This window comes from Staurois parvus, unplaced genomic scaffold (assembly GCF_062004578.1).
Source record: "Staurois parvus isolate SC_StPar_1 unplaced genomic scaffold, SC_StPar_1.0 ptg003130l, whole genome shotgun sequence".
Taxonomy (NCBI): Eukaryota; Metazoa; Chordata; class Amphibia; order Anura; family Ranidae; genus Staurois; species Staurois parvus.
In genome coordinates, this window is record NW_028320926.1 from 47,716 (window position 1) to 70,564 (window position 22,849).

The following is a 22,849-nucleotide window of genomic DNA, read 5'->3' on the forward strand; positions in this document are numbered from 1 at the left end:
GGCGGGAGGAATTCAGGATGTTATCATACACATGACAACCAATGTATCTGTACTAGTGATAGGTGCACAGGAGACGGCGGGGGGAATTCAGGATGTTATACACATGACAACCAATGTATCTGTACTAGTGATAGGTGCACAGGAGACGGCGGGGGGAATTCAGGATGTTATACACATGACAACCAATGTATCTGTACTAGTGATAGGTGCACAGGAGACGGCGGGGGGAATTCAGGATGTTATCATACACATGACAACCAATGTATCTGTACTAGTGATAGGTGCACAGGAGACGGCGGGGGGAATTCAGGATGTTATACACATGACAACCAATGTATCTGTACTAGTGATAGGTGCACAGGAGAGCAGGAGGAATTCAGGATGTTATCATACACATGACAACCAATGTATCTGTACTAGTGATAGGTGCACAGGAGACGGCGGGGGGAATTCAGGATGTTATATACACATGACAACCAATGTATCTGTACTAGTGATAGGTGCACAGGAGACGGCGGGGGGAATTCAGGATGTTATACACATGACAACCAATGTATCTGTACTAGTGATAGGTGCACAGGAGACGGCGGGGGGAATTCAGGATGTTATATACACATGACAACCAATGTATCTGTACTAGTGATAGGTGCACAGGAGACGGCGGGAGGAATTCAGGATGTTATACACATGACAACCAATGTATCTGTACTAGTGATAGGTGCACAGGAGAGCGGGGGGAATTCAGGATGTTATACACATGACAACCAATGTATCTGTACTAGTGATAGGTGCACAGGAGACGGCGGGAGGAATTCAGGATGTTATCATACACATGACAACCAACCAATGTATCTGTACTAGTGATAGGTGCACAGGAGACGGCGGGGGGGAATTCAGGATGTTATACACATGACAACCAATGTATCTGTACTAGTGATAGGTGCACAGGAGAGCGGGGGGAATTCAGGATGTTATCATACACATGACAACCAATGTATCTGTACTAGTGATAGGTGCACAGGAGACGGCGGGAGGAATTCAGGATGTTATCATACACATGACAACCAATGTATCTGTACTAGTGATAGGTGCACAGGAGAGCGGGGGGAATTCAGGATGTTATACACATGACAACCAATGTATCTGTACTAGTGATAGGTGCACAGGAGACGGCGGGGGGAATTCAGGATGTTATCATACACATGACAACCAATGTATCTGTACTAGTGATAGGTGCACAGGAGAGCGGGGGGAATTCAGGATGTTATCATACACATGACAACCAATGTATCTGTACTAGTGATAGGTGGTCTGTAACTAGAGCACTGAGAGGGATCTTTTCCCTCCCTATGGATAAGAACTACATGGGCCTGAAGGGATTCCCTCCTCCCCTCCATCCCACCTCCCAAGTCATTCATATATTTCTTTAACTTTGGTAACAGTACTTCACTAAATTTTTTATAGTACTTAACAGTATAACCATCCGGGCCTGCGCTTTTCCCTCCCCCTGTACTTCTTAATGCTGCTTCTATTTCTTCCTGAGAAATTTCTGCATCCAAAGAGTTCAGTTGTGTTTCACTAAGGTTTGGCAATCCCGCATTTTTTAAATATATCCTCCTTTTTTCGTTAATACCTTCTCTAATTTCTTTTGGTGTTCCTTGATGGCCGATGTTATACAACTTTCTATAATACTCCGTGAATACTTTAATGATTTCTTTAGTTGAGTGGACCATCTCCCCCTTAGGGCTTTTTATCTTTTCTATATAATTCCTGTTCTTCTTATTCAGGGCTCTCATTAAGTATTTTCCTGGTCTATCACCCCATCTATATCTTTCACTTAATACTTTATTATATACTCTTCTCCTCTCCTCTTCCATCAATCTCTCCAATTCATCTTTTTTATCCCTTAACTTCTGTCTTGTTTCTATTGTTATTTTTTTCTTATGTATCTGCTCCAATTCCAGGATTTCCTTTAAGAGTCCACTAACCCTCTCTCTTCTTTCTTTTTTCTTCCTTGCTCCCATCGCAATCAGGATTCCTCTTATATATACCTTATGACTTTCCCATACTGTAGCTGTCGATACTTCCCCTGTTTTGTTCTCCTGGAAATATACCTTAATCTCTTCCCTGATCTTCTGCACAATATCCTCATCCAAGAGAAGAGCCTCATTTAACCTCCATCCTAAACCTCCCGTCCACCTTTTTCCCCAACCCATTTTCATTACGACTGGGGCATGGTCCGAAAAAGTTCTTGTCTCTATTTCTATTTTAACCAGCATTTCAATGAGTTGATGATCTATTAAAATGTAATCCAGTTTCGAGTATATCTCATGTGCATTAGAGAAGAAGGTATAGTCTCTGTCCTTCATATGCATTATTCTCCAGGTGTCCACCAGCTGGTACTCGTGGATCACCTTCCTCAAAGCTCTCAGGGACCTACCCCCTTCTCTCTGCACAAGGGAGGTTGCATCCATTTGTGGGTCCATACAGAGATTCAAATCTCCTGCCATTATCAAACTCCCTTTTTTAAAGTCTATCAATTTTTTTAGCAAACCCTTTAGAAAGATCTCCGGTTTCTTATTGGGGCAATATATGTTGGCTAGTTTGCATTCAATTCCCTGTAGTTTACCTTTCAAAAACAGGAATCTCCCTTCTGGGTCAGTCCTTCTATCTTCCAACTCAAATCTCATATTCTTTGCCAATCCTATTGCCACCCCTTTTGCTCTTTTAATCGGAGAGTCAGCGTAAAACCATGTTGGATAGTATTTAGATTTTAATTTCACATTTGATTCTATCTCAAAACGTGTCTTCTGCAAAAATACCACTGACGTTGCCCTGTGATGTAACTCTTTAAACAACTTAAATCTTTTCCCAGGACAATTCAACCCATTCACATTATATGTCATAAACTGTATTTCTTCCATCCTTCTTGATTTTATCTCTCTCTCTTCTAGTCCATCTCTTTCTATTAGGCCCGAATATCTTGCAGAACATTAACCCCACACCCCCCCCCCCTCCTCCCCGCCCCCTCTCTCTGCCCTCCCCATCTCCTCCCCCCCATAGCTCCCCCCCAAGGCCTCCTTTGCCTTTGGATCATAATCCACCTCTGATCCCTACCTTGGAGGTTCGGCTCCGCTCATGACCGCACCCCTTCCCCCCCCCCCCCTCCCCGGGGTCCCTTTATCTAATAACTCTATTTACTCTTCCAACTAGCTGCCACTTTCCTTCCCTACTGGTGTATAAATCTCCTTCCTCCACTTCCCAAACCGGTATCTCTAGTCTCAGCAGTCCGAATTTATTACAAAAATCTTCCATATCTTCCGGAAATCTTAAAGTTGCCGAAATTCCATCTCTCCAACCGACCAAACTCGCTACTTGTCCCCATCTATATTTCACATTATGTCTTTTCATCTCTTCTAATAAAGGTTTCAATGTTTTCTTTCTTCTCAAAGTCTCTGCTGTTAAATCCGCAAAAATTTGGATATTTTTCTCCCCAAATGGAATACTTGTTCTTCCTTTGATCTTTTTCCATATCTCCTCTTTATCTCCATAATTATGGAATTTGACTATTATATCTCTTGGTTTTTCCAATCTTTTTTCTTGTTGGAACTTCCCTATCCTATACACTCCATCTAGTTTAAACATCACCACCTCCGCTTTATCCACTATGAAGTTCAAAATTTTGCCGATTAACTCTTTTAAATCCTCCCCCTGGGTCATCTCTGGGACTCCTCGGACTCTTAAGTTATTTCTCCTGTCTCTATTTTCTTGTTCTTCCATCATATAAAAAAAGTCTTTTTTGTTCTTTTCTATTGTCTATTATCCATCTCTCTAATTTTGGGATAGCTTGAGCATGACCCTGAACTTTTTCCTCAGTTTCCTCCATCCTAGTTAGCAGTTGTTCCAGTTCTTCCCAAATTATCCCCATCTCTTGCTTTATTGATAATTCCAAGTTTTTAAACATCTCCGCCATTTCCTTTTTATTTGGTAATTGCAGATCTCTTTCAGATTCTCTCGGCCCTATACCTTCCGATTGTTGTTGACTACTATATACCGGTCCCAGGGAAAGTCTCGGACTATTATCCATACTTATTTCCAGTTCACTTTTTTCACTCACTCCTTGAGATCTTTCTGGGGTCAAATTTCCTTGTGGTATATACTTCTTAATCGAACCAGTTTGAGGGTTCTTAGACCCACTCCCTTTTGTGTTATACACATGACAACCAATGTATCTGTACTAGTGATAGGTGCACAGTTGAGCGGGGGGAATTCAGGATGTTATACACATGACAACCAATGTATCTGTACTAGTGATAGGTGCACAGTTGAGCGGGGGGAATTCAGGATGTTATCATACACATGACAACCAATGTATCTGTACTAGTGATAGGTGCACAGGAGAGCGGGGGGGAATTCAGGATGTTATCATACACATGACAACCAATGTATCTGTACTAGTGATAGGTGCACAGTTGAGCGGGGGGGAATTCAGGATGCTATCATACACATGACAACCAATGTATCTGTACTAGTGATAGGTGCACAGTTGAGCGGGGGGGAATTCAGGATGCTATCATACACATGACAACCAATGTATCTGTACTAGTGATAGGTGCACAGGAGAGCAGGAGGGGAAGGCACAGGAGACGGCGGGAGGGGAAGGGGATGAGGAGGATGACAATAATAGGTTCAAGTTTTTGATACAAAAAGAAGCGAAATCGAGATGACTGTTCAATCCCGACCACCATATACTGTACTGTGTGATTTTTCTCTAGGATGGCTACTCAAAGCTGATCTATCCAATTGTATTTGTAGCTTTCCATTGCTCCACTATAAATATAGGGGGGACATTTCCTCACCCCGATAAAGAATGTTCCATGCCAATGAAGACATGGTAGACTTTGAAAGTTTTTTTTTTTTTTTTCTTTTACCCGACTTGTTGCTCCAAGATAAAGACAGGAGTGTGCTATGAAAACAACTGGATACACATTTCCCATAGAGATCACACACAGGGTCTCCATTTACATATATGGGGATGACCTCCGCAAGCTCAGGGTGCCCTTCACCCTCCACCTCTGTATGTATAGATGTATAATCCCTATGGGGGTAGGAGAGCTTCCCCAGCCTCTTCCTCTATGACTGTCAGTCTAGACAAAGCTCTCAGGGGATTGTGTCACTTGTGTTCCTCATCTTTGCCATCATCACCTCATCAGAGTCATTGCAGACAGTAGACCACATCCTGCCGCTGGCACAGACTCTCAAACCACAAGGGATGCCAGCGGGAGGGGATGGAGGGCAGCCAGGACATTGTGGTTTGTGGAGAAGTGTTGTGAGATGAGTAAATGGAGCGTAGATGGGAAGAATTGGATAATTCCAGAGAAGAGGAGGAAGCGGTGAGGATAGAGCAATGCCAGGACCAGAATAAACAGAACCCACCGCTAGATCACACCCAGCAATCCCCATACACTGTTCTATTAGAGTACCCTTGGGGTGACTATTCCCCGGTAGAACGCACGCACGGGGGTGGTGTTCACCGTTCCCTGGTACAACTCACCCGGGGCGACCATTCCATGGTACAATGCACCCGGGCGGGATGGGTGTGTGTGTGTGTGGGGGTGTGTGGGGGTGTGTGTGTGTGTGTGTGTGTGTGTGCGTGCGTGTGCGTGCGTGTGCGTGCGTGTGTGCGCGCGCGCAACCATTCCCCAGGACAACACACCTGGGGGGTGACCATCAATGATATTAAACACTCACCTCTCTGTACTGCACCTCCAGACACGGGGCCCTGCTCCTCATTGTGGCTCTGAAGCCCCTCTGGCAGGACATTTGGGTCTTCTGGGGTTCTGTTATTTCTGACTCTGCAGAAGCAGAAAACAGATTGATGATGAACAGAGAATCAGCTAAGAAACTGACCCTACACATGCAATGGTACCAGGGGGACCACCAACCCCACACATACAATAATCCTGCAGGGCAACCAGCCCTACACATGACTGTGGCCCCACAGCAGAACATCAGTAAAAACCCTGGAAACCTGACTGTGGGATCAGAGTGTTAAATTGAAGTTTAATGAATCATCACTTAATGCATGAAGGGGAGGCAGGACAGAAAACCAATTAAGTACGGTCAGAGCCTGTCCCCCCCCCCGTTTGAAGGGCATGCCAACCATCTCCAAGAAGAAACACCAAGGCTCTTTACTGCACCAATCCATTGGATTTATCTGTGTAACTGGGCAGGGAGGGCTATGAAATGGAGGGACGGCCATGGGTGCCGTGTACTGGGGGGACAATGACCCTATGCATACTGGTCACACAGTGAGTATGGATCTGGAATACAGACACCTGGGACCATGGAAATGGAGGGACGGCCATGGGCGTCGTGTACTGGGGGGGGACAATGACCCTATACATACTGGTCACACAGTGAGTATGGATCTGGAATACAGACACCTGGGACCATGGAAATGGAGGGACGGCCATGGGCGTAGTGTACTGGGGGGGGGGGGGGGGGGACAATGACCCTATACATACTGGTCACACAGTGAGTATGGATCTGGAATACAGACACCTGGGACCATGGAAATGGAGGGACGGTCATGGGCGTCGTGTACTGGGGGGGGGGGGGGGGGACAATGACCCTATACATACTGGTCACACAGTGAGTATGGATCTGGAATACAGACACCTGGGACCATGGAAATGGGACGGCCATGGGCGTCGTGTACTGGGGGGGACAATGACTCTATACATACTGGTCACACAGTGAGTATGGATCTGGAATACAGACACCTGGGACCATGGAAATGGGACGGCCATGGGCGTCGTGTACTGGGGGGGACAATGATCCTATACATACTGGTCACACAGTGAGTATGGATCTGGAATACAGACACCTGGGACCATGGAAATGGAGGGACGGCCATGGGCGTCGTGTACTGGGGGGGGGGGGACAATGACCCTATACATACTGGTCACACAGTGAGTATGGATCTGGAATACAGACACCTGGGACCATGGAAATGGAGGGACGGCCATGGGCGTCGTGTACTGGGGGGGGGGGGGGGGGGACAATGACCCTATACATACTGGTCACACAGTGAGTATGGATCTGGAATACAGACACCTGGGACCATGAAAATGGAGGGACGGCCATGGGCGTCGTGTACTGGGGGGGGGGGGGGGCAATGACCCTATACATACTGGTCACACAGTGAGTATGGATCTGGAATACAGACACCTGGGACCATGGAAATGGAGGGACGGCCATGGGCGTCGTTTACTGGGGGGGGGGGGGGGACAATGACCCTATACATACTGGTCACACAGTGAGTATGGATCTGGAATACAGACACCTGGGACCATGGAAATGGAGGGACGGCCATGGGCGTCGTGTACTGGGGGGGACAATGACTCTATACATACTGGTCACACAGTGAGTATGGATCTGGAATACAGACACCTGGGACCATGGAAATGGAGGGACGGCCATGGGCGTCGTGTACTGGGGGGGACAATGATCCTATACATACTGGTCACACAGTGAGTATGGATCTGGAATACAGACACCTGGGACCATGGAAATGGGACGGCCATGGGCGTCGTGTACTGGGGGGGACAATGACCCTATACATACTGATCACACAGTGAGTATGGATCTGGAATACAGACACCTGGAACCATGGAAATGGAGGGACGGCCATGGGCGTCGTGTACTGGGGGGGGGGGGACAATGACTCTATACATACTGGTCACACAGTGAGTATGGATCTGGAATACAGACACCTGGGACCATGGTTAAAGAGGGATGGTCATGGGTACTTTAGGAGTGCAGCACACCCTTAATAATATCCCTTTCAGTGGCATCTGCTTATCCTGATCTGTCTAAATATTTTCAGTCAAAAATACAAGAGACCCATGTATAGGTTTTATCAGAATATTCTCACCTGTCCAGCCCCCTTCTGTGAATCCAATCTTATGAACAGAACACCAAGGAGGGTGACACCACTTTCTACACTACATTTAAAGAATACGCTGGTGTCACCTTGCTGTCACAGCAGACACATATTGAGGTCATCTCTGTGCTGCCTCCTGACAGCAATGTGCAATGCTATACCACCCTAGTAACCTTCCTCTCCTGGAACTGAAAATCCCACAGCTCCCTCTGGTTTCCGCCAGCATATCAGCTGGGTTATAAATCTTTTTTTTCCCCAGGAAGACATACGGCACAAAAGTTCATCAAACCCCGAAGACATAAGATTACAGCTTGCTAGATGTGTGGACTACAGTCATTATTTTCCCCATTTATTCTCGGCTGATGATCCTGGCAGTAGCAAGCTTCCTATGTAAGGGTGACAACACTCACTTACTAAACTGCACATATGGAGGAGGAATGGTGTTCTGTAGTTCAGAGAAAGCTGGGAAAATGGAACTGGTAAGAATGCAGCACAGGCAGTGTAACGGAACTGTACCCAGACCACACTAGGGTATTTCCGTTAGACTCCCGCTTCCCTGTCCGAACATTATCCCCGGACACCACCGCTGACCATACAGGAAATAGACCGCACCAGACTCTTCTTAAGACAGGAAGTAGACCGCTTTATTTTAACACAAACACAAAATATATACACAGGGCAGGGGAAATACAACCAGGGACAAGAAACAAAATCTGCAGGCCGTCCCATCAGGGGGAAGGGCTGCCGGAAACACCCCCTCCATACCAAGGCACACAATAGAACAAAGGGATACACCACATGGCAGCAGACAATACAGGGACACATACAGTTGTGTTCAAAATAATAGCCGTGTGCTGAAAAAAGTGACTAAAGCTGAAAATCCTTCTAATCCTTTTATTTCCATCCACACAAATGCATTGGGAACACGACACATTCTATTCCAAATCACAACATGAAGAAAAATACATCAAATTTGTGTTGTTCCTCTAAAAAAAATGGAAGAAAAGTGAATATTAGACGGTTCAAAAAAAAAAAAAAAAAAAAATGTCCGTGTTTGTATTCTTCTTTCCAAACTCCAACATTCACTATATAAACTGAGAAATGTTTGAAGATTTTGCTTTCCTTTGAATGACTTCATGAATATTTGGTTGTAGTCGCACTGTTTCTGAGAACTGCTGTACATCTGTGTTGCATGGAGTCCCCCAACTTCTGGCCCCTGTGATCAGGTATTCCAGCCCAGGATGATTGGACCACATTCCACAGTTCTTCTCTATTTCTTGGTTTGGCCTCAGAAACGGCATTTTTGATGTCACCCCACAAGTTTTCTATTGGATGAAGATCCGAGGATTGGGCTGGCCACTCCATAACGTCCATCTTGTTGGTCTGGAACCAAGATGTTGCCCGTTTACTGGTGTGTTTGGGGTCGTTGTCTTGTTGGAACCCCCATTTCAAGGGTATTTCCTCTTCAGCATAAGGCAGCATGACCTCTTCAAGTATTCTGATGGATTCAAACTGATCCATGATCCCTGGTATGCGATAAATAGGCCCAACACCGTAGTATGAGAAACATCCCCATATCATGATGCTTGCACCACCATGCTTCACGGTCTTCACAGTGTACTGTGGCTTGAATTCAGTGTTTGGGGGTCGACTGACAAACTGTCTCCGCCCACTAGACCCAAAAAGAACAATCTTACTTCCATCAGTCCACAAAATGTTGCCCCATTTCTCTTTAGGCCGGTCAATGTGCTCTTTGGCAGACTGTAACCTCTTCAGCACACATCTTTTTCCCAACAGTGGGACTTTGCGGGGTCTTCTTGCAGATAGCTTGGCTTCACATAGGGGTCTTCTAATTGTAACAGTCCTCACAGGGAACGTCACACCTTCTTTCATCTTCCTGGAGCTGATTGTTGGCTGAGTCCTCACAGGGAACGTCACACCTTCTTTCATCTTCCTGGAGCTGATTGTTGGCTGAGTCCTCACAGGGAACGTCACACCTTCTTTCATCTTCCTGGGGCTGATTGTTGGCTGAGTCCTCACAGGGAACGTCACACCTTCTTTCATCTTCCTGGAGCTGATTGTTGGCTGAGTCCGCCCCATGTTGGCTATTCTTCTATCCATTCCAATGGTAGTTTTTCGCTTTCCTCCTCGTCTTTCAGGTTTTGGTGGCCATTTTAAAGCATTTGCCATCATTTTAGCTGAGCAGCCGATCATTTTCTGCACTTCTTTATATTTTCCCCTCTCCAATCAACTTTTTAATCAAGGTACGCTGTTCTTCTGAACAATGTCTGGAACGACCCATTTTCCTCAGAATTTCAGAGAGAAATGCACTGTAACCAGCATGTCCAACATTTGCTGCCTTCCTTCCTTAAATAAGGGCAATCATTGCCACCTGTTTATCAAAGAATGAATGACCTCACTAATAGAACTCCACACTGCTATTATTGTGAACACGCCCCTTTCAATGAGTGATTCAATGACACAGAATCAGCAGCATGCATGTCATGACTGTTGGGTCCGTTGGATTTATACGATGGATTTACGTTGGATTTATACTCTACTACACCTGCTAGGAAATTATCTGCCATGTAGAAATATCATTTCCACCAAAAACAGAGATTGATCCGGTTAGTGATGTCTGACGGCTAGTATTTTGAATACAACTGTACATCCCATAATAGTTTGCTGGCAAGCAAGACACAATAGAATAGGATGCAGCACATGGCAGTGAACAATGAACAACCCCCACACCAATACACAATATCAGGACAGACCACCCTGTACCCCTAACAGGCACAGGGTGGGTTACACATAAGAGGGACAGGGGTCCCCCCACCCCCAAAAGTCACTCCCGTCACAGGCAGGAAGCACGGAATGACTGTAGATTCCTATCATGATGAACACATAGTATTTGTACTTCTCCAACAGGTACAACAAAGAAGAGAGAGCCCATTGTCAGTGTTGTTTGTGTTTCTGCTTAGAGCTCACCTGGAAATGTCAGATGTCTCAGCAGTGAAGTGAAGGGAGGCTCTGTGTTGGGCGTCAGCCATGTCTTACATAAAAGGAGATCCAGAATGTTCTGTGCTAGGCGTGTCTCCTCCTGAGGCTGGAACAAAGATCTGCTCCCAGGATGGAGAATCTGCTAGTTTGTTCCCTGTACCATGTGGTCAGTCCAATGAAGTGGGGGTCCTGGGCACAGACACAAAGCTTATGAGGGTGGCATACTCTGGGCTTGTCAGAGTGGCTCCTCCAATAAAGTAGAACAGGTCATCACATGGCAGCAATCTTTAGCTATGAGGATTTCTGTGTTGTTTAATATCCACCACCTTAATACCCCTCCCAAACAGAATGTTCTGTATCGGCTTAATGATATAATCCAAGGCTTTATGGCATCCTATGAACAAAGCCAGGGCAAGGTCATCCAATGTACAGGGTCCAAACACCAAACTGTGTACATCCCATGCATGGAACTGGCTGGATGCGGGTCTGAACAATGCACTCAATGGCTGTTGTGAGCGTATTGGGGGTGATATCACCCACAGCACCCTACTACGGAAACCCAGAGAAGGGAAGCCATGGGGGTCAAGGTGAACAGATGTCATCCCCATCACCCTACTAGGAAAATCCAGGTAAGGGAAGCCATTGAGCCAAGGGAAATAGGTCATTCCCATCGTCCTACTAGGGAAATCCAGGGAAGGGAAGCCATTGGGCCAAGGTGAACAGATGTCATCCCCATCGCCCCACTAGGGAAACCCAGGGAACGGAAGCCAATGGGCCAAGGGGAATAGATGTCATCCCCATCGCCCTACTAGGGAAACCCAGAGAAGGTGAAGCCATGGGGCCAAGGGGAATAGATGTCATTCCCATCATGCTACTAGTTTAACCCAGAGAAGGTGAAGCCATGGGGCCAAGGGGAATAGATGTCATTCCCATCATGCTACTAGTTTAACCCAGAGAAGGTGAAGCCATGGGGCCAAAGGGAATAGATGTCATCCCCATCACCCTACTAAGAAAAACCAGGGAAGGAAAGCCATTGGGCCAAGGGGAATAGATGTCATCCACATTGTCCTGCTAGGGAAACCCAGAGAAGGTGAAGCCATTGGGCCAAGGGGAATAGATGTCATCCCCATCATGCTACTAGTTTAACCCAGAGAAGGGAAGCCACGGGGCCAAGGGGAATAGATGTCATCCCCATCATGCTACTAGTTTAACCCAGAGAAGGGAAGCCACGGGGCCAAGGGGAATAGATGTCATCCCCATCACCCTACTAGGGAAATCTAGGGAAGGGAAGCCATGGGGCCAAGGGGAATAGATGTCATCCCCATCACCCTACAAGGGTGTCCAAGGAAAGCCAAGGAGGGGGGTTATGTCATCCATATCACCTTACTAGGGAAACACAGGGAAGTCATGGGGCGTAGATGTCATCCCCATTACCCTACTAGGGAAACCCAAAGAAGGGAAGCTATGGGGAATAGATGTCATCACCATCACGCTACTAAAGAAACCCAGGGAAGCCATGGGGCCAATGGGAATAGATGTCATCCACATCACCCTACTAGGGAAACCTAGGGAAAGGAAGCCATGGGGCCGAGGGGAGCAGATGTCATCCTCCTAGGGAAATCCAGGGAAGAGAAGCCATGGGGAAAGGGAGAACCTACAAATTGTCCGATGCTCCCATCCCATGAAGAGCACTCGCAGCCTGCCGTAGTCCTCCTGGGACCTGTAGTCCCACAGCAGTGCCAGCCTTCCAATGGCCAAGCAGGGACTTGTGAGCACCTCTGAAAACATTCAATGGGTAGGCAACCCAATTGTGGTACTGCAATAAAACATGCACTGAGAGGTTATTTCCTCCAGGCCACTCCACTAAAATCAGAGCTGTCACCATTGATTCCGCTGAGGCAGAGAACTACTTGCAGGCAGTGCTGGGGACACCAGGATCTATATATCTGTCTTGCCGTCCAGCACTACAGGTTCATAGTGTGACGTTCGCGGCGTCAGACCCAAGCCCTTCTCACCAAACTCGTGACCAAAGGACTAGCCAATCTAAAACCGCGCCATCACGTGCGCAACAATGCCACGCCAGCTGCACTCTGCACAAATATTTTCCAGCTAATGGACCACAATCTATGTACTTGCAGCCTGAATGCAATTGTTACTGGGTCAGGTTAATTATGCAATTAACCCTTCACACTGCCACCACCTCCTTTTTGTACAGAGAAAGAGGAAACTCGGCAATATCAGCAATAACACTAATGGTTGAATAATCGTCTGTATACCATTGTCACCGTAGGCCGGTTATACAGAGGTTTAAACACACACAGTAGTGCTCTTGTGCTCTTTAGAGGCAGGAGTTCTTAGTTTGCATTCAAGAGCTTTAGAAACAGTTCAACACTTTCAGAAAGTAAGATTTATTACTAAAAGGTCAAAAGGGTGCAATAAAAATATTTACAGAAAAAGATGTATTATATACACACACACACACACACACACACACACACACATACCATCTCTCCCAAAGTTAGTTCAGATGTTAAAAGGGAGCTTCTTCAACTTTAACTCAACTCAGCTTAGCTCTCTGCTCCAAGCATAACAGCTTTTCTAGCAACTCAGCAGGGTGTCTCCTTGAAGCAGAGAACCAATGGCCTCATTTGGGGGAGGGAGGTGTAGGTGGAGACCCCAGCTAGAACCAAAATCCCTTAGCTTATTTTATGGCCCATAACTTACCCTTGGTGCATTTAGCAGCCTGGCCACTAGAAGATTAATATGCAGACGCATCTGCTGAACGTCTAGGTATGAAATATGACATACCTGTTGTGACGGTTAAGGAGATATAATTTTCTGCTTTCCTGTATATGTCAGATAGGGGGTGTAATATATCAGACGACTTGTATTAAAGTAACAGGTCTGAATATATGCCTGGTTTTTATCTAAGTCTTTTATGTAAGTAGAAAATGATACAAGGCCTTTGCCAAAATGGAGGCCTTTGCCAAAATGTAGATTTGCATCCATCTCTGTGTGCACGATTGCTACACATAGAAGACAAAAATCCATCTGTGTTGCAGATAGAAGGTGTGGGGGGACGTTGTTGTCGATTAGCAGAGGCCGCCCCTAGGGTATGTTTCTTTTTGTTGTACCTAGCATCCTACACCTCTTGCAGGTGTCCTAATAAACCCAATGGCCATGGTTTAAAGATCTGGCCATGTTGTTCAATGAATGAAAAGGAACAGGATTTTACTAGTGACTAGATCAAGGACTGATTAGGATGCCGGAGTTTTGAGAAGTTCTTACATGTTCTGCTGGAAGCTGGATGGTTTCTTCAGGTTCCAGGTCCGGGATTGGCCAAATGTACCCACATAACTTGCGTCCCAGGTCCAGAGCTTGACTGTCCGATCAGAAGAGCCGCTGGCTATGAATAATTCCACCTCAAACTGGAAGATTATCAAACTGACTACCGTGCTGTTATGTGCCAACCAGCTGAACAGTAATGGAGGCCTCATCTTTGTCATCTGTAGAAGAACTCAGAAATGAAAAGCTCTACAACCAACATGGGACACACCATGACCCCACAGCACCCCCAGCAGATCATGACAATCAATGTTAATAACTGAAAATGTAAGGATACAGTGCCCTCTGCGGGTAGAGTACAACAACCAGATGAGTTGTGTTTTTGTTATGAGTCTGAGGGTGATAATTACCTGAGCCTGAGGATGGAGACCATACTGTGAGATGTCCCAAACCTGGATGTAGCCCACAGTGTCACCGGACACAAGAAGACGATTGATGTCATCACTTGCTATACCAAACACCGACTCATCAGCTTCTCCAGGAGCATAGAAAGAGCCTGGAGGAAAACATGGGAGAGGGGTCAGCACCACATGGGAGGGGAAGACATTCTCAGATACAAGTCCAAGAGAGAAGAACTCCAAGCCCACCAGATTAACAGGCAAGGACTATGTACAACGGAGCCTGACTTTTCCCAAGCCAAGATCATCAGAATGAGAACTCCAATCCCCAACAGATTAGCATAAAACAGGAAAGAAGGGGCTCACAAGGCCAACATACAAGGGACCCCGACTATTCCATGATAAGATTACCAGTAATAGTATGGACTCCAATTTCACCAGATTACCAGAGTACAGGACAGAAGAGACAGCAACATGAACTATGTACGCAAGACCCCCGACTTTTTCAGGACAAGGTTACCCTTATTATAGAGAGGAATCCAATATCACCAGATTACCTTAGGACAGGACAGAAGAGATCACAAGAGACCCTGACTAGATCACCAGAAGATAGGACAGAAAAAAAACATTGTCATTGGGACAATTTAGACAGAATCCAATTTAACCTCCCAGCATGTCTTTGGAGTATGGGAGGGAACCGGAGTACCTGGAGGTAACCCACGCAGGCAAAGGGAGAACATGCAAACTGCAGGCAGGTGGTGCCTTGGTTTGGATTTGAACCAAATACCCTAGTACTGCCAGGCGGAAGTGCTAACCACCCAGCCACTGTGCTGCATCAAATATTATTACATTGAAAACTCCAACACATCCCCCCTCCAAGATTACCAGGAGACGGAACCAAGGAGACAACAAGGACTATGTGTACAGGAGACTCCGACTATTCCAAGACAAGATCATTAGTAGTGATATTACCAGGAGATGGAACCAAGGAGACAACAAGGACTATGTGTACAGGAGACTCCGACTATTCCAAGACACGATCATCATTAGTATTGTGATTACCAGGAGATGGAACCAAGGAGACAACAAGGACTATGTGTACAGTAGACTCCGACTATTCCAAGACACGATCATCATTAGTAGTGTGATTACCAGGAGATGGAACCAAGGAGACAACAAGGACTATGTGTACAGGAGACTCCGACTATTCCAAGACACGACCATCATTAGTAGTGTGATTACCAGGAGATGGAACCAAGGAGACAACAAGGACTATGTGTACAGTAGACTCCGACTATTCCAAGACACGATCATCATTAGTAGTGTGATTACCAGGATATGGAACCAAGGAGACAACAAGGACTATGTGTACAGGAGACTCCGACTATTCCAAGACACGATCATCATTAGTAGTGTGATTACCAGGAGATGGAACCAAGGAGACAACAAGGACTATGTGTACAGGAGACTCCGACTATTCCAAGACACGATCATCATTAGTACTGTGATTAACAGGAGATGGAACCAAGGGGACAACAAGGACTAATGTACAGGAGACTCCGACTATTCCAAGACAAGATCATCATTATTATTTTGTATTATAGACAATGGACCTTTTTTTTTTTTTTACATCAGATTCTGGAAATGGGACTGTGCGAGTTACAGCAAGACTAAGTTGTTCATTCTCAAATTATACCTGTAACCAACCTTTTATAGGCCCAGCCATGTGATATACGCCAAGCTGCCTTCACTTGTCACCCAGTATGATTTATGGAAGATTTATTACAAGACTTCTGACAGATACTGTCAGACAAAGCAGCCCCAATACCAAATCAGAAGGCTAACCGGTCTGGGCAAACTCCATGCTGATGAGAGGAAGTTCATCTTTCAGACTCTGTGTCCTTGTAGGGCCACTGAGCCATTCTGCATGTGATATTCAGAGAAACAGGCCTGAATCATTTATTAAAATCACCGAATATGGAGTCAGGGGTGAAAATACTCCACCAGCGCAGGACTCCACCCTCTGAACTGATGAGGATTGCCACATCTCTCTGTGCTGCACGATGCTGGAGAAAGAGGAGGCGGTCCACCGGCGGGGGGTACCTGCCAGGCAGAAACAACCAAGAGGTTACATCAAGCAGTCCTGTCCCTGACCACCTGCACTAGGGTCAGAGCACAATTATTACTCACCTGTGGTCACTGCTCCGCCCTCTTTGACAATAACGGCTGCCTGGTCTTCCCCTGGAACTCTGCTGGTGGATGTCACTTTTAGAAACAGAGAGGTCAGTGCACAGTGCATGGGATCTGAACAGAGTGTGAACAGAGCGCCGCACACCTCCATTTATACATTAGGAGCAGCATGGCATATCATAGCACCAAATCACATTAGTATTCTCTTCTAAATGGTCAGTGTGAGCGTTTGTGTGATTTGCAGCTTTACATCTGACATATACATGATGGACCCAGCTAGACTACATCCTATAAGGACCACCCAGTGCAGTGTGATGTCGGTGTATGGGTGCCCCCCCATCTATAAACCCAACATATACATGATGGACCCAGCTAGACTACATCCTATGAGGACCACCCAGTGCAGTGTGATGTCGGTGTATGGGTGCCCCCCCCATCTATAAACCCAACATATACATGATGGACCCAGCTAGACTACATCCTATGAGGACCACCCAGTGCAGTGTGATGTCGGTGTATGGGTGCCCCCCCCCCCCCATCTATAAACCCAGCTAGACTGCATCCTATGAGGACCATCCAGTGCAGTGTGATGTCAGTGTATGGGTGCCCCCATCTATAAACCCAGCTAGACTGCATCCTATGAGGACCACCCAGTGCAGTGTGATGTCAGTGTATGGGTGCCCCCATCTATAAACCCAACATATACATGATGGACCCACAGACTACATCCTATGAGGACCATCCAGTGCAGTGTGATGTCAGTGTATGGGTGTCCCCTTCTATAAACCCAACATATACATGATGGACCCACATAGACTGCATCCTATGAGGACCACCCAGTGCAGTGTGATGTCAGTGTATGGGTGCCCCCATCTATAAACCCAACATATACATGATGGACCCACAGACTGCATCCTATGAGGACCATCCAGTGCAGTGTGATGTCGGTGTATGGGTGCCCCCATCTATAAACCCAACATATACATGATGGACCCACAGACTGCATCCTATGAGGACCACCCAGTGCAGTGTGATGTCGGTGTATGGGTGTCCCCTTCTATAAACCCAACATATACATGATGGACCCACATAGACTGCATCCTATGAGGACCACCCAGTGCAGTGTGATGTCGGTGTATGGGTGTTCCCTTCTATAAACCCAACATATACATGATGGACCCACAGACTGCATCCTATGAGGACCATCCAGTGCAGTGTGATGTCAGTGTATGGGTGTCCCCATATATAAACCCAACATATACATGATGGACCCACATAGACTGCATCCTATGAGGACCACCCAGTGCAGTGTGATGTCAGTGTATGGGTGCCCCCATCTATAAACCCAACATATACATGATGGACCCAGCTAGACTACATCCTATGAGGACCATCCAGTGCAGTGTGATGTCAGTGTATGGGTGTCCCCATATATAAACCCAACATATACATGATGGACCCAGCTAGACTACATCCTATGAGGACCACCCAGTGCAGTGTGATGTCGGTGTATGGGTGTCCCCTTCTATAAACCCAACATATACATGATGGACCCACATAGACTGCATCCTATGAGGACCATCCAGTGCAGTGTGATGTCAGTGTATGGGTGCCCCCATCTATAAACCCAACATATACATGATGGACCCACATAGACTGCATCCTATGAGGACCACCCAGTGCAGTGTGATGTCAGTGTATGGGTGCCCCCATCTATAAACCCAACATATACATGATGGACCCACATAGACTGCATCCTATGAGGACCACCCAGTGCAGTGTGATGTCAGTGTATGGGTGCCCCCATCTATAAACCCAACATATACATGATGGACCCAGCTAGACTACATCCTATGAGGACCATCCAGTGCAGTGTGATGTCAGTGTATGGGTGTCCCCATATATAAACCCAACATATACATGATGGACCCAGCTAGACTACATCCTATGAGGACCACCCAGTGCAGTGTGATGTCGGTGTATGGGTGTCCCCTTCTATAAACCCAACATATACATGATGGACCCACATAGACTGCATCCTATGAGGACCATCCAGTGCAGTGTGATGTCAGTGTATGGGTGTCCCCATCTATAAACCCAACATATACAGTCATGGCCGAAATTGTTGGCACCCTTGATATTTCTCCAGGAAATCATGTATTTCTCACGAAACGTATTGCATTAACACATGTTTTGCTATACACATGTTTATTCCCTTTGTGTGTATTGGGACAAAACAAAAAAAGGGAGGAAAGAAAGCAAATTCGACATAATGTCACACAAACCTCCAAAAATGGGCTGGACAAAAGTATTGGCACCCTTTCACAACTGCGGATAAATAAGAATGTTACAAGCATGTGATGCTCCTGTAAACTCACCTGGGGCAAGTAACAGGTGTGGGCAATATAGAAATCACACCTGAAAGCAGATAAAAAGGAGAGACGTTCACTTAACCTTTGCATTGTGTGTCTGTCTGTGCCACACTAAGCATGGACAACAGAAAGAGGAGACGAGAACTGTCTGAGGACCTGAGAACCAAAATTGTGGCAAAATATCAACAATCTCAAGGTTACAAGTCCATCTCCAGAGAACTAGATTTGCCTTTGTCCACAGTGCGCAACATTATCAAGAAGTTTGCAACCCATGGCACTGTAGCTAATCTCCCTGGTCGTGGACGGATGAGGAAAATTGATGAAAGATTGCAACGCAGAATAGTCCGGATGGTGGATAAGCAGCCCCAAACATGTTCCAAAGACATTCAAGCTGTCCTGCAGGCTCAGGGAGCATCAGTGTCAGCGCGAACTATCCGTCGACATTTAAATGAAATGAAACGCTATGGCAGGAGACCCAGGAGGACCCCACTGCTGACACAGAGACATAAAAAAGCAAGACTACAGTTTGCCAAAATGTACTTGAGTAAGCCAAAAGCCTTCTGGGAAAACGTCTTGTGGACAGATGAGACCAAGATAGAGCTTTTCGGTAAAGCACATCATTCTACTGTTTACCGAAAACGGAATGAGGCCTACAAAGAACAAAACACAGTACCTACGGTAAAATATGGTGGAGGTTCAATGATGTTTTGGGGTTGTTTTGCTGCCTCTGGCACTGGGTGCCTTGACTGTGTGCAAGGCATCATGAAATCTGAGGATTACCAAAGGATTTTGGGTCGCACTGTAGGGCCCAGTGTCAGAAAGCTGGGTTTGCGTCCAAGATCCTGGGTCTTCCAGCAGGACAATGACCCCAAACATACGTCAAAAAGCACTCAGAAATGGATGGCAAAGAAGCGCTGGAGAGTTCTGAAGTGGCCAGCAATGAGCCCAGATCTAAATCCCATTGAACACCTGTGGAGAGATCTTAAAATTACTGTTGGGAAAAGGTGTCCTTCCAATAAGAGAGACCTGGAGCTGTTTGCAAAGGAAGAGTGGTCCAAAATTCCGGGTGAGAGGTGTCAGAAGCTTATTGATGGTTATAGGAAGCGACTGATTTCAGTTATGTTTTCCAAAGGGTGTGCAACCAAATATTAAGTTAAGGGTGCCAATACTTTTGTCCAGCCCATTTTTGGGGTTTTGTGTGACATTATGTCATATTTGCTTTTCTGCCTCTGTTTTATATTTGTTCCAATACATACAAAGGGAATAAACATGTGTATAGCAAAACATGTGTTAATGCAATACCTTTTTTGTGTGAAATACTTGATTTTCAGGAAAAATATCAAGGGTGCCAACAATTTCGGCCATGACTGTACATGATGGACCCAGCTAGACTACATCCTATGAGGACCACCCAGTGCAGTGTGATGTCAGTGTATTGGTGTCCCCATCTATAAACCCAACATATACATGATGGACCCACATAGACTGCATCCTATGAGGACCACCCAGTGCAGTGTGATGTCAGTGTATTGGTGTCCCCATCTATAAACCCAACATATACATGATGGACCCAGCTAGACTACATCCTATGAGGACCACCCAGTGCAGTGTGATGTCAGTGTATTGGTGTCCCCATCTATAAACCCAACATATACATGATGGACCCACATAGACTGCATCCTATGAGGACCACCCAGTGCAGTGTGATGTCAGTGTATTGGTGTCCCCATCTATAAACCCAACATATACATGATGATGGAGCCAGCTAGACTACATCCTATGAGGACCACCCAGTGCAGTGTGATGTCGGTGTATGGGTGTCCCCCCATCTATAAAACATATACAGGATGGACCCGGCTGTACCACATGTTATAGGCACCACCTGGTGCAAGGATGACCGCAGTGTGTCAACATTACCTGTGTGATGGACATTTCCTCAAGTACAGATACAGTCTCTGTGTCTCCACATTCCAGACAATGATCTCTCCATCAAAGCTTGCTGTTACCAGGAGACCCAGAGACGGGCAATAGTCTGCCGCCATGATGTCATCCTTATGCAGATGACCCCCTTTCCAGGACTCATCCGCTGGTACATACATGTTCTATGGAGAAAGTGAGAGGAGATTGTATGAGTGTATTCAAGGATATCTCAATCACCAAACCAAGATGACATATTAATTAATGTTACCTGCAGGCTTGACACATATTTATTCTAAAGATCTAAAAGGAACGGACAGCCAGAATACCATGATAATCACTGGGACATTTATACTGCTAAAATGGGAAATCTGATCTGCTAGAGCTGACTGCCCACTAACATGCAGAAATAAACACTGGAGAAGAAGATGGAGTCAGCTAACCTCGGTTTTCGGGATATTGTAGGTGACAATCTTCCTGTTCCAGCCAACACTGAGGAACCTGTTCTCTCGGAGCGGCAGTACACAGGTGACCTCAGCTTCTTCCACTGGCTGAAGTCTGTGCAGGTTGTGTCCATTCTGGACGTTCCAGATCTAAAAAGATAGATGAAAATGGAGTACAACCCCAATCAAGAGTTAATCATGAAATGTCTTTGTTACAGGAAGATGGCTCTGTTGATGTGTAGAATATTGGGGGATACAATTCTATGGTACTAATTTCTGGATTCCTTACAGCCATTCATACACCTGATCCTCTTAAGGTGTAAGGTATACCTTGATGGTGCCATTCTGGGCTCCGCTGACCAGCTTTCTCCTCGATGTGTCCAGTGCTAAACATGTGACCTCCTCCTGGCCATGAGCATTTTTCAGAAGAAGAAACTTGTCGCCTGTTTCCACGTCCCAGACCGCTATGCTGGAGTCCTCACTTGCTGTCACCACCTGAAACGAACACGCAGAGGGTTAGGATGGACATCCTTAGGATAATAGCTTGTGGGTAGCTGCACCAAATACTCCAGGAGATCAGACCTGTATGAGACGGGCTCACCTGATGGAAGACATCATTGTACAAGACAGAGGATAGACACACCTCATGTGTCTCGGAGTCTCCATATTCCAGGAGATCAGACCTGTATGAGACGACTCACCTGATGGAAGACATTGTACAAGACAGAGGATAGAGATACCTCATGTGTCTCCCAAGTCTCATTATCCAAGAAAACAGACCTGTATGAGACGAATCAGCTGATGGAAGACATCACTGTACAAGACAGAGGATAGACACACCTCATGTGTCTCGGAGTCTCCATATTCCAGGAGATCAGACCAGTATGAGATGGACTCGCCTGATGGAAGACATCATTGTACAAGACAGAGGATAGACACACCTCTACAGAGTCGCTATATTCAAGATCATATCTGTATGAGACGGACTCACCTGATGGAAGAAGCCATTGTACAGGACAGCTGATAGTGGTGCCTCATGTGTCACCAGAGTCTCCTCAGAGCATTTATGGTCCAGTCTCAGCATTGCAATGTAGTCACAGTAAGAGACAAGCAAGCAGTGTGAAGGTGATGGTACCAGGAGGAAAGGGAAGTGTCCTTGTTCCTGGGTCCTTCCAGGATGGATGCATGGGAACTTCAGAACCAGTGTCTGCAGGCAGCTATGTGAGGAGATGTCCCAAACTTTCAGGACCTGTAGAGAGATGGGGAACCATTCGGTCACACATTGCACCATTATAC

General features: G+C 46.1%; 1 protein-coding gene across 1 annotated transcript in view; it reads right to left on the reverse strand.

Moving 5' to 3' along the window:
* Window positions 1–22,849, reverse strand: part of LOC149428566 (cilia- and flagella-associated protein 337-like) — a 51,411-nt gene that overhangs the window by 3,594 nt on the left and 24,968 nt on the right. The window contains exons 12-20 of the mRNA XM_089667250.1: window positions 22,545–22,802; window positions 21,884–22,048; window positions 21,554–21,703; window positions 21,111–21,295; window positions 16,822–16,896; window positions 16,604–16,734; window positions 14,644–14,789; window positions 14,237–14,454; window positions 5,752–5,855 (exon numbers count right to left, since the gene is read on the reverse strand). Coding sequence (XP_089523376.1) covers window positions 5,752–5,855; window positions 14,237–14,454; window positions 14,644–14,789; window positions 16,604–16,734; window positions 16,822–16,896; window positions 21,111–21,295; window positions 21,554–21,703; window positions 21,884–22,048; window positions 22,545–22,802 — 1,432 coding nt within the window. The remainder of the gene's footprint in view (window positions 1–5,751; window positions 5,856–14,236; window positions 14,455–14,643; window positions 14,790–16,603; window positions 16,735–16,821; window positions 16,897–21,110; window positions 21,296–21,553; window positions 21,704–21,883; window positions 22,049–22,544; window positions 22,803–22,849) is intronic.